Source organism: Tamandua tetradactyla, chromosome 1 (assembly GCF_023851605.1).
Source record: "Tamandua tetradactyla isolate mTamTet1 chromosome 1, mTamTet1.pri, whole genome shotgun sequence".
Lineage (NCBI taxonomy): Eukaryota > Metazoa > Chordata > Mammalia > Pilosa > Myrmecophagidae > Tamandua > Tamandua tetradactyla.
The window spans coordinates 224,049,910-224,068,177 of NC_135327.1; the positions used below are offsets into that span (position 1 = coordinate 224,049,910).

The window sequence follows — 18,268 nt, forward strand, 5'->3', positions numbered from 1 at the left end:
TTGTTCTGTGGGGAAAAACTACTGACTTATGGATAAGAGGTAAGTTAAAAAAGATATGTCGTGAGATTCTGGAAAGGGTGGGAGGCAAGGTAAAAATGTGGAAGCACAATGGCAGAAATTTTTTTTTCAGTGTTCTTGAGACCCTATTTTGTTTCCTCAGCAGAGTCATTAGGCAGAGAAAAATCTTGTGTAGTTGTAGTTGGGGCAGAGAAAAATCACTGTGTCCTAAAGAAATCTAATTATTTTCTAGTTTCCTTGGCTTTAGGAAAGGGCTCCAAAGTGAGCAAGAAGGACAATTATTTTAATTTAATGTTGTTTGTATATACCGTGACTGAAGTTTTACTATACAGGCCAGCCAGCCCAGTAAATATGTGCTAGGAATTGGCTTTGTGCTAGGAATAGGCTTTGTTTTCGAAATCATCTTTCAGTATAGGAGGGCCCTAACTTAGAAATGATGCTCGGAGCGTTAGCTTGTAGTTTGGTGTTTGGAACTTAATTATGCAGATAAGGTACTACAGTGAAGCGTTAGAAGAAAATGGTTAACTTTATTAAATTTATAGAATGAATAATAAATTTTTTTATTTTTAACTTTTTTTATTGTATAGTATAACATATATACAAAGCAAAGAAATTAAAAAGCAATAGTTTTCAAAGCACTCATCAACAAGTAATTACAGGACAGATCCCATAGTTTTTCATGGGCTACCATACGATCCTCTCATATTTTTCCTTCTAGCTGCTCCAGAATTTTGGAGGCTAGAGGGCTTAAATATTTTTTTATCATTACAATCGAGTTTTTTTCTTCTTTTTTTTTGTGAAAAATAACATATATACAAAACTATAAATTTCAAAGCACAGCACCACCGTTAGTTGTAGAACATATTTCAGAGTTTGACATGGGTTACAATTCCACAATTTTAGGTTTTCACTTCTAGCTGTTCTAAAATTAGAGACTAAAAGAGATATCAATTTAATAATTCAGCATTCATATTCATCTGTTAAGGCCTGTCTTCTACGTATAACTCCACCATCATATTTGATCTTTCCATCCCTTTCTTTAGGGGTTGTATGGGCTATGGCAATTCTAAATTTTTCATATTGGAAGGGTCTGTCGCTAATATGCATTAGGGAGATGGAGCTGTCTGATGTTCTGGAGAGGCTGGGCTAGGTTTCAGGACTTCTCTGGACCAGGGACCCATCTGGAGGTTGTAGATTTCTGGAAAATTTCTCTAGTACATGGAACCCTTGTGAAATCTTATATATTGCTCTAGGTGTTCTTTAGGATTGGCTGAAATGGTCCTGATTGGGGGTTGGCAGGTTATGATAGGTAGCAGGGTCTACCTAAAGCTTGCATAAGAGCAACCTCTAGAGTAGCCTCTCGATTCTATTTGAACTGTCTCTGTCACTGATACTTTGTTAGTTGCTCTTTTCCCCCTTTTGGTTGTTGATCCCATGGTGCCAGGTCTGGATTCATCCCTGGGAGTCATCTCCCATGTCACCAAGGAGACTTTCACCCCTGGATGTCATGACCCACTTCAGTGGGAGGGCAGTGATTTCACTTGCAAAGCACATCTGCACAACAAAAAGAGGTCCTCCAGAAGTAACTCTTAGTCATGCCTATAGGTAATCTAAGTTTGTCTGCTACCTATGTAATTAAGCTTCACAAAAGTAAGCCTCATGATTGAGGGCATGACCTATTGATTTGGGTGCCCCTAAAGTTTGACACAGTATCAGGGGATTAAAATGAATAATAAATTTTAATAAATGAACAGTTCTGGTGTTTGAGGAAAAATTTAAGGAAGAACTTGAGTAAAATGAGTGTTGGTATTTTGGCATTCATTTCATAGTATCAGAATACTATGGGTATTTTATATTTAAGATTTTTTTTTTATGAAAAGCGTACTGAGTTCAGTTAAAATCTATAGGAGTATATATATATGAAAAGTAGAAAATATGAAAGATTCTCCAATCCAGCTGGCAGATCCTGATTCAGAAAGCTTGGTTTCTTCAGGTGAATAAAGGAGGGAGAGAGCCTGTTTTATGTATGGGATTGTTCATAAGATTCAGTTATCTAAGGAATTTCCTGTTTAGTTCTTGGCTATATTGTTTATTTTGAGTTAGTTCTTTTAAATAATTCTTTTTCTTTTAAGTGGAGTATTTATTTCCATTTTAAGTAAACTTCATCAGTGGCATAAGGCAAGAGAATGCCAAGATACCATGTTATGAGTATTTAGACAGTACAGAGAAGATTGCTGTGATAAATTAACAATGTTTTAGTGCCTTGGAAAAATGCTGGCTATTTGTCTTCTAGGTAATACATTTGTGTGACCCTTGGAATACCTGCTAAAGCTGCTTGGTGAGGCAATACACCTTAAAGCATCTAAGGAGTGAGACCGACTGTTGGATACTAAACTTAGAAGTCAGAAATAAGTAACAATAGCAATTCTTGTGCAGGTGGCTTTTTAAATTCATAATCTTTTGAGGCAATTAACTGTGACTAGAGGTCTGCATTAAGGTAGCAGCTAGCCTGTGTGGCTCTTGAGCACTTAAAATATAACTCATATGAATTTTTAAATTTTAAAATAAAACCAATAAATTTTCATTATTTTTAAGTTAGATAAAAAATTGAAGCAGTATAAAATATTTTTTTTTCTGTTAAACATAGCATTATTGTTTTGGTAGGACTACATTTTGCTTAAACCATTGCATTTGAACAGGTATGAGAGATTTTTATGTGTAGGTCCCAAAGTGGTACCCATTTCTGCAAATTCCATTGGACAGTAGTTATATGGCTATCCAGTAAGGGAAGCTGGAAAAGAAGCTAAAACTCTATACCCAAGAATAAAGGAGAATAGATTTTAACACAAAGTTAGCAATTTCTCCTACTCTCCTGGAAAAAAATGTGCAACCTGTACACTTTAAAAAACAGGCAGTTCGATCTCAAGAATACAATGGGTTGTCTGCAAATAAACTGAGTTCCACTCAGAAATTCCCTAAGAAAAGTAGGGAATTTCCTTAACCATGTAAAGGAAAATCTGTGAAAAACCTACATCTGATGTCTTAATGATAAAAGACTGAATGCTTTCTCTATTATGTTGGGAACAATGATTTCTATCCAGCATAGTTTTGGAGTTCCTTGCCAGGACAATACAGCAAGAAAAAGAAACAGAAGGCATACAGATTGGGAAGGAAGAAGTAAGATTGTTTTTATTTATAGACAGCATGATTGTCTATGTAAAATATCCTAAGAAATCTACAGGGAAAAAAAAAAAGAAATCTACAGAATTACACAACTAGACCTAATAAGCAAATTTAGCATTGTTGTAGGATTACAAGGTCAGTATTCAAAACTCAATTGTATTTCTTTAAGTAAGTGATGAATAATTGGGATTTGGAATTATGAAGACAATATTCTTTATGATAGCATCAAAAACTATAAAATACTTGAGATGAATTGAGCAAAATATTTGCATATACATTCAAAAACTAAAAATCTTTGCTGAGAGAGTTTAAAGCAGAGTTAAATAAATGGAGACAGTTAATGTCCATGGATTGGAAGATTCAATATTTTTAGGATAGCTCTTCCCCCCAATTTGAGCTATAGATTCAGTGCTATCCCAGTCAGAACCCAGGAAGGCTTCTTTGTAGAAATTGACAAGGTGATTCTAAAATTTATATGAAACAGCAAAGGACTTAGAAAATCCAAAGCAATCTTGAAACACAAAAAACAAAGTTGGGGGAATTATAGCACCTGACTTTAAGACTTACCATACAGTTGTTAGTAATCAGTACTGTAGAATACCTACATGAGGGTCAACAAATAAATCAGTGGAACCAAACTAGACTCACACCTATGTTGTCAATTGATTTTAAGTTGCCAAAACAGTTCAATGAGGAAAGATAATTCTTTTCAACAGATGATGCTAGTATAATTGGCTATCTATATACAGAAAATAATTCTGACCATTACCCTACTCACAATATATGTTAAAATTAATTTGAGATAGATCATAGATTCTGTAAGAGCAAAAGTTATGAAACCTCTAGAAGCAAGCATAGGAGAAGATCTTAATGACCTTGGACTTAGCAAATTTTTCTTGAATAGGACACAAAAAGCATAAAATATAAAGAAAAAATGAGTAAATTGGATTTCATGAAAATAAACAGCTTTTGCTTTTCAGAGGACACTTGAAATAATGAAAAGGCAAGTCACAGACTTGAAGAAAATATTTGCAAAACATATCTGATAGAAAACAAACTTTATTCCAAATATTTAAGGATCTTAGTGTAATACAATACAGAGTTAAAGGGAAATAACTCTGACCTCCCTTCCCCCTACATAAGACCTTTTGTAGTCTTACGTGCATAATTTTTTTTTGGTTTTAGCAGCCACTTATGATCATCACTCAGATTCATTAATTTAGTAGAAGGTAAAAAATGATATTCTGATGTAACATTTTTTTTTTCTTATTGCTTTATTAGCTGGAATGCTTCTGTATAACCAGAAACTTCCCCATATCAACTCTTGTAACCCTGAGGTACAAATCATGTGGGAAAGGAAGAATATAAGCTTGATTTATTCTCTTTATTTGCCAGTATTCAAAATAATGAGATGGTCCCTAGCATCCTCTAAACATGACCAATGACTTTTTTGTTTTGATTTTTATTTTTTGATTTTATGAACTCTTATATTTAAACATATTATATGTTTCTTTCCATTGCAGTTATGATCCTCATTGATGCTTAAATTGTCCCATCTCTAGCCTGAGGGAGCTTATTAAGCTTGATTCCTGAGTCCTTTTGTCATGACCCTAGAGTAGTAATTGATAGCTTCCACCTGCTTTCTGATATGTAGCATGTTCTGGGTGCATTTTGCACATATCCTGACCTAGACCTGTAACCATTTACTTTTCTAAGGAGTCCTGGTTCCTTTAGTTCCTTTCCTGGCAGTCACAATCTGGTTGATAGGAGATGCCCCATGGATACTAGACAGTTCTTATTTTTAGGCCTTTTTCAGTGGGCAGAGCTAGGATATTGATAGGTGATGTGCTAAAAAACATCTTGGGTTCAAATTGATGCTTTTGGTTTAAATCTAGACAACAGAGTTTTTCTTAAACTTGTTCATTTTATGTATATGTCTTTTTGAACCATGGCCAAAATATCAGGTTTCAATGACATACACATAATTAATGATTGCTTTAACTCTTATGAAAACACTGTGGTCTCAGGATGGTAATTCCAGTGCCACCAAGTGCAATAAAGAGACTGAAGACAGTTTCAGTTTCTTTTTCCTCTTTTAATTGCTTTTGTCTTAAGGATGAATCCCATAAGGATGAATCCTACAATAACATTACTCTGCTTTGAAGTCATATTTAGAATAGTTCCTACCTGGTTAAGCCATTAATACAATGCACAGTCTCATTTGATTAATTTTACATTTAATTTCATGAAATTCCTTTTTAAAATTAAATTGTTTCATAATTGTGTAAATTATTTACATAGTTCAAAAAACAAATCTACAAAAAGAAGATATGTTTAAGGAAGTCTAGCTTCTATCCTGTGTTCCCTACAACCTATTTGCCCCTTGCCCCTGTGGGTAATTTTAAAACACATATAGTTTATCCTTCATTTTAAAAAAATATAAGGTACGTTTTCGTATCTCTTCTTAAATAGTATCATACTCTACATTTTCCATCTTTTAAAATTTTCACTTTAGCACTATTCTGGAATTTTTGGCATAGTGGTAATAAAAGTATTCCTCATTACAACAGTATATCATGCTCCATCGTGTGGAGAGACCATACTTTATTCAACAGTCCCGTATTAGTGGTTCTGTGGGGTTGTTTCTGGTTTTTTGCTATTACAAGTAGTGCTGCAGTGAGTAACTTTGTACATCTATCTTACGTATTTTTCCTTGTGAATCTTTAAGATAGAGTCCTAAGAGTGAGATTGTTGGGTCAGAAAGTAGAAGTGTATGAAATATTATTATTGGTTTTTGCTAGCAACATACCAGAGAGTCTTTCCTCACAGCTCTGCTGTGTATGTTATCAGACTTGGATATTTGCCAGTTGAATGAGTGAAAAATACCTCATATTAGTTTGAATATTCATTTCTTTTCTTTTTCAAATGGTTACATTGCTTTTTCTGTGAACTGTGATGTCTGTCCTGCTTTTTTTCCTATGGATTCTTGGTCTTTTTCTTCATTTTTGGATTATGTGTTCATTATATTTACCCTTTGTGATGTAAGTTGCAGATTCCTTACTCCCCCATCCCCAGTTTATAAACCTGTTTTAAAAAACTTTTAAACTTTTGCTTCTCTTTGAGGGGTTCTCATTATGTAAGTTTAGGTTATGTACCTGAGTTTGGAAAGAAGGGGTGGGTTAGGGATTGGGTCATAAGACTTACTATTGTTTTTATGGAGATAGAGGCTTGGTCATAATTGATAACAAGGAGATTGGATTTCTGATGGTGATTAAGGTGAATAGAAATGTAAAGTGGAATGGGTTTACAAATATGGGGCTGACAGCAAGGTTCTAAAGATGTAATGCAATGACTCTATGGTTGAGGAAGTTTAGTCAACTAGAACAAACTGTTACAATGTGCCTCTGATTCCGTGATGACAATCACCAGGTGGCTGCTCTGTTGGACCTCACTGGATAGGCTAGTCAGGAGGGAGTGGTTCCCACATGGTCTATAAGTGATTTCTGTCATGGCTTAATCTAGTATCTTGAGACTCCTATTGTCAGGTGGGTCCATTGAGTGTTGACTGAATTGTTTTTCTGTTAAAAATATCATAACTGCATTTCTATAGAATATATGCTTAGAATGTTAAGTAAGTATTGGTTGCTTTTGTTTTTATTTTAGGCTACAGACAAGAGAAAAGCTTTAGAAGAGACCAAAGCCTACACAACCCAATCCCTAGCTAGTGTTGCTTATCAAATAAATGCACTGGCCAACAATGTACTCCAACTGCTGGACATCCAGGCTTCTCAGCTTCGGAGAATGGAGTCTTCCATCAATCACATCTCACAGGTAACAGCTTATAAAAGACTTTAAATTTACATTTAATCAACTGGCAGCACATGTTAAAAAAGTACATATCCTGGGTTTGGATTCCTTACTCTTTTTACTGAACTATTGTAGTCATTATTACTTCCGGCTTCAGTTTTGTGTTCAGTAAAACCTATTCTTTTTTAAAAAGCACTTCATTAAGGTAAAATAAATTGCATATAGTCTAGGTGTACAATTTTGGAAGTTTTGACACACAAACACCTATGACATGTATCCACTTCACCATATTCAAGGTAATGAACACACCCAAAAATTCATTTTATTTTATCTCTTCACCTGTTTGATGAACTTCTCTGTTGTTTTCAGGTTTTGATATTACAAATAATACTACTGTGCTTTTTTTTACACCAGTGCTTTTATGAGTATGTGCTTTATTTCCTTATTTCTGTTGGGTAAATACGGGTGGAATATGGCTAGGCTGCAAGGTAGGTGTCTATTTATAAGAAATTGCCAAATTGTTTTCCAAACTGGTTATACCATTTTACCTCATACCAGCAATGTGAGAGCATTCCAGTTGCTCTGCATCATCACCAGCACTTGGTATGGTCAGTGTTTTTAATTTTAGCCATTTTAATAGGTATGTAATGGTATCTCATTGTGCTTTTCTTTTTTCTTTTTGCATGGGCACGCACCGGGAATTGAACCCGGGTCTCTGGCATGGCGGGCAAGAACTCTGCCTGCTGAGCGACTGTGACCTGCCCGTCATTGTGCTTTTAATGGCTATTTCCTTAGTGATTAATGATGTTGAAGATCTATTCACGTGACTTTTGTAATTTTCAGTTTTTAAGTCTTTCATATTTTTTGTTATATTTATTCAAGATATATGATGATTTTTATGTTATTGCAAATGGTATTGTTTTTATAATTTTAATTTTTGGTTATTTACTTGTTACTTCTTTATTTGGAAGTAGTTGATTTTTGTATATCCAAGACTTGTTAAGTCACTTACTAGTTGTAGTAGCTATTTTATAGATTCCATCAGATTTTCTAGGAGGAGAGAATCATGTCTGAATAAGTGATAGTTTTACTACCCACCCTGTGGTAGTTAGGTTTAGGTGTAACTTGACCAGTTCTTGTGGTGAATCATTAGCATATGAAACTCATTTATGGCTGATTCCATCTGCAGCTGGCTAAGGGGAGTGAGTGCCTTTCAGTGATGTTTAATTTAATTAGCTGTTTAATTTAATTACTTGGAGGCTTAAAGGAGAGAGGTCAGAAGAGAGCTCAACCGCAGCACAGCCCTAGCAGTTCAGCACTTGCAAATCAGTCCAGACGTTTGGAGATGCAGAAAGAAATTGCCCTGGGGGAAAGCCGTTGGAACCCAAAAATCAGAAGAGAAGCCAGCAGACGTCACCCTGTGCCTTCCCGTGTAACAGAGAACCTCAGATAAAAGTTAGCTGCCTTTCCTCTGAAGAAATAAACTTTTAACTAAATACATCTCCTTTTATTAAAAGCCAATTCATCTCTGGTGTGTTGCATTCTGGCAACTTCAGCAGACTAAAACACACTCCATCCCCACCTTGCCTTTGTGTTATTTGGAAATGCTTTAGTTTCCAAATATTTTGGAATATTCCAAGGATCTTTCTACTGTTGATTTCTAATTTAATTCCATTGTGGTCAGAAAACATTCTTTATATATTTGAGTTATTTCAAGTTTATTGAGAATTGTTTTATATCCCAAGATGGAATATGATCTGTCTTGGTAAAAATTTTGTGTACACTTGAGAAAAATGTGTTATTTGCTGTAGTTGGGTGGAATGTTCTGTAAATCTTATTAGTTCAAATCACTTGACATTGTTGTTTAATTCTTCTCTATTTGTGCTGATTTTCTGTCAATCTGTTTTTATCAATTATTGAGAAATATATGTTGAAATCTCTGTAATTTTGGATCAGTCTATTTCTCTTTGCATTCTGTCGGTTTTTGTTTTATGTATTTCAAAGCTATGTTATTGCATAAAGGCTTAGGCTTGTTATATCATCTTGATGAATTGATGCCTTTGTATTTATGAAAAGGATTTTTTTTTCTGAAATCGACTTTGTCTAATATGAATGTAACCCTTCCAACTTTCTGTTTGTCCTCTTTTCGGCCTCCTTTGGAGTCAGTTGAATATTTTTTATGATTCCTCTTTATTTCTTTTGTTGATGATTAGTCATAACTCTTTTTTGTGTAGTTTCTCATTTTTAGTGTTTGCTCTAGGGTTTCTGGTAAACGTCTTTAACTTACCCTTTGAAGTATACTGTGATATTATATTACTTCATGAGTGTATTAGTACCCAAGAACAGTTTACTTATATTTCTTCTTTCCTGCCTTTTTGTGCTGTTGGTGTTATCCATTTTACTCCTGCATGTATATTAAACCCCACAATACTTTGCTATTATTTTTCTTATGAGCTTTTAAAGAGTTTTTAGGAAAATAGTTCTTTCATATATATCATGTAGTTACCATTTCTGATCAGAAAAATTTCTTTATATTGTTTGAATCCTTTCAAATTTATTGAGACTTTTTTTATAGCCCAGATTTCTGGTGACACTTATTTCTATACTGTCCTTCAATGTGTAGTGTAGTGCCAGTTTACTGGTGATGAAGTTTTTCAGCTTTTGTATGTCTGAGAAAGTATTTTGCCTTTGTTTAAAAAAAATTGTTTAATGCAATTTTATTGATATATATTATATATTCACATACCCTGTAATCATCTGAAGTGTACAATCAGTGCTTCACAGTATCATCATATAGCTGTGCATTGATCATCACCATTGACTTTTTTTCCCTTTTTGTGAAAAATAACATATATACAAAAAAACAAATTTCAAAGCAAACTGCAACAATTATTTGTAGAATAGATTTCAGAGTTTGGCATGGGTCACAGTTCCACATTTTAGGTTTTTACTACTAGCTACTCCAACACACTGGAAACTAAAAAAAAAAAAAAAAAAATCAATATAATGATTCAGCAACCATACTCATCTGCTAAACCTTACATTCTTTGTATAACTCCACCATCTCCTTTAATACTTTCTCCCACTCTTTAGGCTTATTTGGACTATGCCCATTCTAAATTTTTCATGTTGGAAGGGGCTGTCCATAATAAGGGATAAGGAAATGGAACTAGTTGATGTTCTGGAGAGGCTGGCCCCTCTGCCTTTCAGGACTTATCTGGCTTAGGAACCCACCTGGAGGTTGTAGGTTTCTGGAAAGTATTCCTAGTGCATGGACTCTTTGTAGAATCTCATATAAAGCCCTAGGGCAGGACTGGTTTTGGTTGGGGTTTGGCAAACTATGATAGATAACAATGTCTAGCTGAAACTTGCATAAAGTAGCCTCCAGAGTAGCCTTTCAACTGTACTTAAATTCTTTTCAGCCACTGATACCTTATTTGTTACACTTCTTTTCCAACTATTTGGTCAGGTTGGCATTGTCGATACCATGGTGCCAGGGCTAGGCTCATCCCTGGGAATCATTTCGTATGTTGCCAGGGAGACATTCACCTCTGGATGTTATGTCCCTTGTAGTGGGGAGGGTAATGATTTCACTTCCAGAGTTGGACTTAGAGAGAGAGAAGGCATATCTGAGCAACAAAAGAAATCCTCTGGAAGCAACTCCTAGGTACAACTATAGATAGGCTAAGGTTCTCTGTTACATAAATAAGCTTCACAAGAGTAAGCCTCAAGATCAAGGATTTGGCCTGCTGACCTGGGAGTCTCAAATGTTTGATAAGTATCAGGGGTTTTCCTGGTGGCAAAGTTTAACAGTTCCATATTTTTTCTCCCATCCCTCAAAGGACTTTGCCAATACTTTTTGATTATCTGTTTAGCATTATCTGGGATGTATCTGGGCATTACATTGAGGTATACAGGATGATAGGCTCTCATTCCCATCCTGGGCTCCTGTGTTTGGGTTGTTTAAATGATCTGTCCAGATGGGTTGAGTTAGATTATGTGCTACAGAAAAGTTAGGTTCTGTACAAAATAAACCTTTCTTCCTTTGATCCCATAGAGTGGGTGAAGTTCTAAAATACGTCTTCCTTAAACCCTGTATTCTGAATTACCTTAATCCTGTCCTGATTGGTGGTGTTCTTATCTCTAAATACCAGGTTATACATATATAGTAAAGCCTCTCAAAATCTAGAAATAACAGTTAACACTGTGGACTAAATATGATTGCTATAAGAGCTTACAATCTAGGTTCCAACTTTCTTGTAAGTATTTTCTAAATGTGACCATATAATATTTGCCTTTTGTTTCTGCTTATTTCACCTCACAAAGTGTCCCACGGGATCATGTACAACATCACATGCCACACAACTTCTTTCCTTTCTGTAGCAGCACAATAATCATATGTATACACCACTGTTTGCCATTCTACTTCTCAGTCAGTGTATCTTTCTACTACCTCCAACCAGTGGACATTATGCCTAATGTACAACAAGGTCAGCAGTCCATCAACACTCTCAATTTTAGACAATGAAAAATGAAAGATAAACATACCCTCACTAAACAGAAAATCCAAACCTCCCCTTATCTTTTGTTCCTCCCCCCATTATTTATCCCTGATGTTGCTGTGGTACTGTTGATGTTTTTCTGTTAAACGTAGCCTATAGCATGAATGGCAGTTTTTTCCCTAGGCCTTGATATTATATACTCTTTGTACAAGATTCAAACCTTTGAGATAGTTCATGCAAGAGCTTCTTTATATTTGTAATGTTAATTGGTAGGACACATGGGTCTATACAACCACTTTCAATCATGTTGACCTTCAATATGGCAATATTAACTGATAACCCCAGTAATAAACGGCCTTCACTTCTTTCTATTCCCTTGCATTTAAATTTAATCTCATTAGCTAATTGTGTGTATCTTTAGGTTTCCCATATCCTGTAGTATAAGGCTCTGACTTTATCTGTACCATTGTCATAAAAGTGGAATCATACAATATCTGTCCTTTTGTGTCGGGCTTATTTCACTCAGCATTATGTCTTCAAAGTTCTTCCGTCTTGCCATGTGCTTCAGGACATCATTTTGTCATACTGCTGTATAATATTTCATTGTATGTGTGTACCACATTTTGTTAAATATACAAAACATTGTATTTTTTTGTATACAAAAAATATTTCATTGTATATATGTATATACATATACCACTGATCTTTTGATGGGCACTTGGCTTGTTTTCATATTTTGGCTATTGTTAGTGAACATCGGTGTCTGTTTCACTGCTTTCAACTTTTCTGGGAATATACTGAGTAGTGGTATTGTCGGGTCATAGGGCAACTCAATATCTAGTTTTCTGAAGAATTACCAGACTGTCTTCTATAGTGGTTGCACCATTATACATGCCCCCCCAGCAGAGCATAGATATCCCAGTTTTTCTACATCCTCTCACAATTTGTCTGAAAATTTTAATCTGTCCCTCAGTTCTGATGACAGTGTGGCTGGGTACAGAATTCTTGTCTAGAAGTTTTTCAGGATCTTAAATATATGATACCACTACCTTCTTGTCTCCATAGTCACAGTTGAGTAGTCCAAACTCAGTCTTAAGTGGTTTCCCTTATATGTAGTAGTTTGTTTTCTCTTGCTGCTTTAAGTTTTTTTCTGTTGTCTTCAACATTTGACAGACTGAGTAGTATTGTCTTAGAATAACTCTATTTGGATTTGTTCTATTTGGGGTTTGTTGGGCTTCTTTGATTTGCTTATTTATGTCTTTTATAATGGTTAGGATATTTTCCTGCATTTTATCTTCAAATAATCTTCCTAGCTCTTAACTCTTCTCTTCCCTGTCTGGGACACTGATGGTTCCTATATTTGTGTGTTTCTTTTGTCCATCATCCCCCTGAGATGCAATTCAAATTTTTATGTCTTTTTTGCCATTTGCTCTAGTGTGTCTGAAATGCTCGTTCACTTATTCTTTCTTCTGCCTCTTCATATCTGCTTTTGTGTGTCTCTAGTTTGTTTTTGATTTTGGTTTACAGCATTTTTAATCTCTGCAGTATCTACTATTTTTCTGTTTATTCCTTCAAATTTTTCTTCATGCTCTTCTAGTGTTTTCTTAATCCATTCTGCTAGTCTATGTCTTGATTGGGGAGTTTAATCCATTAACATTTAGTGTTATTATGGTAAGGACAGTACTTTCTTCTACCATTTTACCTTTTGGATTTTATATGTCATATCTGATTTTTCTTCTTTTTACCTTTACTAATTGTCTTCATTTCTACACTCTTTTCCACACCTCTCTCTCTTGTCTTTTCCTATCTGTCTCTAGTGCTCCATTTAGTATTTCTTGCAGAGCTTGTCTCTTGGTCACAAATTCTCTCCGTGACTTTTTTGTCTGAAAATGTTTTAATTTTGCCTCATTTTTGAAGGACAGTTTTGCTGGATATAGAATTCTTGGTTGGCAGTTTTTCTTTTTTAATATCTTAAATATATCATACCATTGTTTTCTCACCTCCATAGTTTCTGCTGAGAAATCTACGCATACTCTTATTGGACTTCCCTTGTATAAAATGGATTGCTTTTCTCTCGCTGCTTTCAAAATTCTCTCTTTCTCTTTGACATCTGACATTCTGATTAGTGAGTGTCTTGGAGCATGTCTCTTTGGATCTATTCTGTTTGGGGTTCGCTTCTGGGATCTGTAATATTAAGTCTTTCGTAAGAGTTGGGAAATTTTCAGTGATAATTTCCTCCATTAGTTTTTCTCCTCATTTTCCCTTCTATTCTCCTTCTGGGACACCCACAACATGTATATTTGTACATTTCATGTTGTCATTCACTTCCCTGAGTCCCTGCTCATATTTTTCCATTTTTTTCCCCTATATTTTCTTTTGCTTGTTGGATTTCAGATAGCCTGTCCTCCAGTTCACTAATCCTATCTTCTGTCTCTTAAAATCAAACATTGTAGTTTTCCATTGTTTTTTTTTATCTCTTCTACTGTGCGTTTCATTCCCATAAGTTTTGTGATTTGTTTTTTCAGACCTTTGATTTCTTCTTTTTTGTTCGTCCCTTGCCTTCTTTATATCCTCCCTCAATTCATTGATTTGATTTTTGATGAGGTTTTCCATGTCTGTTTGAACATCCTGAATTGATTGTTTCAACTCCTGTGTCTCATTTGAATTGTTGGTTTGTTCCTTTGACTGGGCCATAACTTCAGTTTTCCTAGTATGAGTCATTATTTTTTGCTGGCATCTAGACATTTAATTTCCTTAATTTATTCTGGAGATTGTTTTCACTTTTTTTACCTAGGATTTTCTTTCTGGATGATTTGTTGTCTATCTGTTCTTTGACATTCAGTTCAGCTTATTCTAGACCTGTAGCTTAGGTTTTGTTTGACAGATCAGAAGTTTTTAGTTCTTGTTTTCTTATTTCTTGCTCTGCCTGCATGGTGCCTTTTTCCCCCCTTAGGAGGGTCTGCTTAGGTATTACAGACCCCCAGTCATATTTTCCCAGACCAAATTGGCCTCCTCTCAGGAGGAAAGAGTCACCTGCGTCAGTCTTCCCTGACGGTGAGATCCAGCAGGTTGAAAGACTTTCTCTGTGTTTTTCCTATCCTGCCCAGTATGTGACATTTGTCTGCCTGTGGGTCCCACCAGCATAAAGTGATGTGGTACCTTTAATTTCAGCAGTCTCTCCCTGCTGGGGCATGGTTGAGACAGAGGAGAGGTTGTATGCTGCCTTTAATCCCTTCAATTTTCCAGACCCTGGGGTTTGAATTCCTTGAGGGAAGGATTCCACCTGAGCTGGTCCCCACCTCTCTCCTGGGAAAGACACAGCTTCCAGACAAGCTCTCAGATGAGCTTAATTCTGCCCATGCCTAGGGTAGTTGGAGCCTGAGAAGCCTTGCAGTTGTATCCAAAGAGCAGTCAAGCCATAGAAACACAGTTACAAAAAAAGAAAAAGAAAAAAAAATCCTTTTCAGAGCAGAACCCCTATTCCTTGGGTTTGGCAATTAAGAGCTTAAGTTGATATGTTGCTCTGTGTATCTCCAGGTGGTATGTGCCCCCTCCTTCAGGGCTTAGACCCTTTCAAGTATATTGTGTTGTCCAATCCAAAAAAACTCTCTGGTTTTTTTTTTTTGTGTGTATGTTTTTTCTTTTTCTGTCAGCCCTGCCGCCTTTGTGTTAGGGGGGAAATCAGCAACCTCAGCTTTTTCTCAAGGTTCACTGAGCTGGGGGCCTATCTTTAGTAGTTAGAATTTGTTAATTCCACAATTGGGGCTTGGTTGCGCTTAGCCCCTTGCTGCTGGTAAAGTCTCTTTCCTTTCCCCTCTGGGAACCAGTCTGTAGGGGAGGGGCACTGGCTTCCACAGTTTGAGGGACTCACGGTTCTGGGTGGGATCACAGCTGGTCCAGCTTGTCCAGACTGGTGTATGCTCTGTGTCTGGTCACTGACGTGGCCCCAGCAGTTTTTCTGTACTGTTCCTGGCTATTTACTAGCTGCTCTGGAGGGTGAACTAAATCCCATACCTCACTAAACCGCCATCTTGGTCTAGTGTCTTCTTGATATCCTTTATGTCATAGGCCAACCCACTGATTTTACTTAGTAGAGTTATATGAACAGCTTTAATAAGTTGTTCCAAAGTCTGTGTCTCTTCCATAGTTTTGATTCGTTCAGTAGGCTGGGCTATATCTGTCTGCATCTTCACATGCTTTGTGATTTTCTTTTGCCTTCGAGGTATGTAATTATTTTGATAGGGTTCCTATAGAAGTTGAATTCCTTCAGTAGTCTAATGTTTGTATTTGTGTGATGGGTGTGGGGCAGGATGAATGGCATGGGGTGGGGCACAGTGGTGCAGTGACAAGTTGTGGCTCAGGGAAAGGTATGGGTTAGGGGCGCTATGCTGGTGCTCAGGTGTGTGGGGGTTGTGCAAGGGCAGTGTGGGGACCCTGGTGGCAGGATACAGCTTGGGCAGGCCTTGGAGCACAGGAGCAGGGCACGGCATGAGGGACACAGAGGCAGAGCCTGGCGTGAGGATGTTGGAGGCTGTGCAGATGTACGGGAGCAGACAGATTGTGAGTGGGTGCTTGGAGCGTGGGGATAGTGAATATCAGGGTGTGGGGTTTAGGGTACAGAGTTTGGATTCAGGGTGGGGGAAGAACGGTTGATACTTGTGCAAGGAAGGGAGTCCAGGGGGACCAGGATGCAAATCAGGGGTGGGCTGCAGGTCATGGGTGTCACAGGGTGTGAGTTGAGGGCCGGGAAGCATGTGCATGTGTGTGGGGTGCATGGGGGGTCAGGGCACAGATGCTTGTGTGCGCAGAGTGGGGGCTGTGTGGCATGGATGTACATGAGAGCACCAGTAAGGTGGGCCGGTGGGGCAAGGGTATGTTTGTGTGTGGGGCAGGATGCTGCTGGGGTGGAGTTGTACACATACATGGGAGTGGGGGACCTCTAGTGTGTGTCTCAGTAGAGGTGGGGTATGGGAACATGGGTGGGTTAGGTTAGTACATGTGTGGGCTGGGTGCAGGTGTACCCTGGATGTGTGGGTGAGTGCTTGTGCAGAGCTGGAGGGCAAGGTGAGGGGACAGGGAGCAGGTGTTGAAGGAGCAGGGCTGGATGCGTGGCTACTAGGGCAGGCAGGAGGCAGGTATGAGCCCCTTGGTATGTGCGATTGCAGAACTCAGGGTAGGCACAGTGGGTGGGTTTAAGGGTGGGAGTGCAGTTGCGTGAGTGCATGGGCTGGGGGTGGGTGTTGCACAGATGCTTGGATTAGCGCCTGCATGGGACAGGAAGTGGGAGGTGAATGGCGTGCGGGGGGCAGGGTTTGGGTGTGTTGGGTGCCTTGGGCATGGTGGTGGGTTTGGGGGGTGGGTTCATAGGAACAGTGCTTTGCTTACTTCCTAGTCCCTGTCTCCGTGTCTGTGCACGTCTAAGGGCTCCGGGCCTCTGTTTGGAAAGGGGCGCATTAGACTATTTGCCCTAGCTGATGGTCTTGTCGTTGGCTCTAAGTAATTTAATTATGATGTGCTTTGTATAGTATTCTTCATGTTTCTTGTGCTTGGGGTTTTCCCAGCTTTTTGAATCTGTGGGTTTATACTTTGCATAAAAATTGGGAAATTTTTTCCTTTTATTTCTTCACATATTTTTTCAATCTATTTTATTTTGCCTATCCTTTAGGAGCTCCTACTGCATGTATATTTGGCCCCTTGAAGTTGTCCTATAGTAACTGATGCTCTTTGTGGATGTGGGGGGCGGGAAGAGGGTAGGAGAGAAGATTCCAGAAAGATGGGCTGAATGGTATGTCTTCATTTTTATTTTTTTGTTTTTCTAATTATGGGAACATATATATAACGTAAAATTTCCTCTCTTAACCACTTTCAAATATACAACTCAGTGTTAATTACATTTACAATGTTGTGCTACCATCACTAGCCATTACCAAAACTTTTCCATCACCCTAAAAAGAAACTCTGTACCCAGTAAGCACTAATTCTCTATCTCCTTTCCTCCCTGCTCTTGTAACCTTTAATCTGCTTTCTGATTCTGAATTTGCATATTCTAATTATTTCACGTGATATTATACAGTATCTGTCCCTTTTTGTCAGGTTTGTTTCCCTCAGCATAATGTCTTCAGGGATCATCCTTATTGCCTCAAAACTTCATTCCTTTTTACAGCTTAATAACATCCCATTGTGTGTATATACCACTTGTTTTTTATCCATTCATCTGTTGATGGATGAAGTAAGAGTTGTTTCCATCTTCAGCTATTGTAACTAATGCTGCTGTGAACATCATTGTACAAGGGTCTATTCAAGCCCCTGCTTCCAGTTCTTTTGGTTATATACTAAGTAGTGGGATTGGTTGGTCATATGGTAATTGTATATATTACTTTTTGAGGAACCAACAAACTGCTTTCAACAGCAGCTGCACCATATTCCATTCCCACAGAAAATATTTGAGGATTCATGTTTCTTTGCACCCTTGTTAATATTTCTTATCCTGCCCAGTAGGTGGCGCTTGTGGCGCTCAGCTGTCTGCGGGTCCCACCAGTAAAAGGTGCTGTGGCTCCTTTAACTTTGGAAAACTCTCGCTGTAGGGGGGGTCGCCAGCCGAAGCAGCTTGGGGGAGTGCCAATCCGAATCTCCCAGCCGGCCCGGGGATCCGCGCGTGGGGAGGGTCGCCGGCCTCCGCGGCTTGGGGGAGCGCCTGTCCAAATTTCCCAGCTGGCCCAGGGCGCCAAGCGTGGCGGGGGGGCACTAGCCGCCGCAGC

At 37.8% G+C, this 18,268-nt stretch overlaps 1 protein-coding gene across 11 annotated transcripts in view; it reads left to right on the forward strand.

Annotated features, from left to right (window-relative positions):
• Positions 1–18,268, forward strand: part of ABI1 (abl interactor 1) — a 126,788-nt gene that overhangs the window by 48,416 nt on the left and 60,104 nt on the right. For 10 of the 11 annotated variants that reach the window (XM_077153389.1, XM_077153330.1, XM_077153398.1 and 7 more), the window contains exon 2: positions 6,865–7,032. In XM_077153389.1, coding sequence (XP_077009504.1) covers positions 6,865–7,032 — 168 coding nt within the window. Of the gene's footprint in view, positions 1–6,422; positions 6,747–6,864; positions 7,033–18,268 lie in introns of those variants that run through there. The other variant, XM_077153384.1, reaches the window with a different exon arrangement.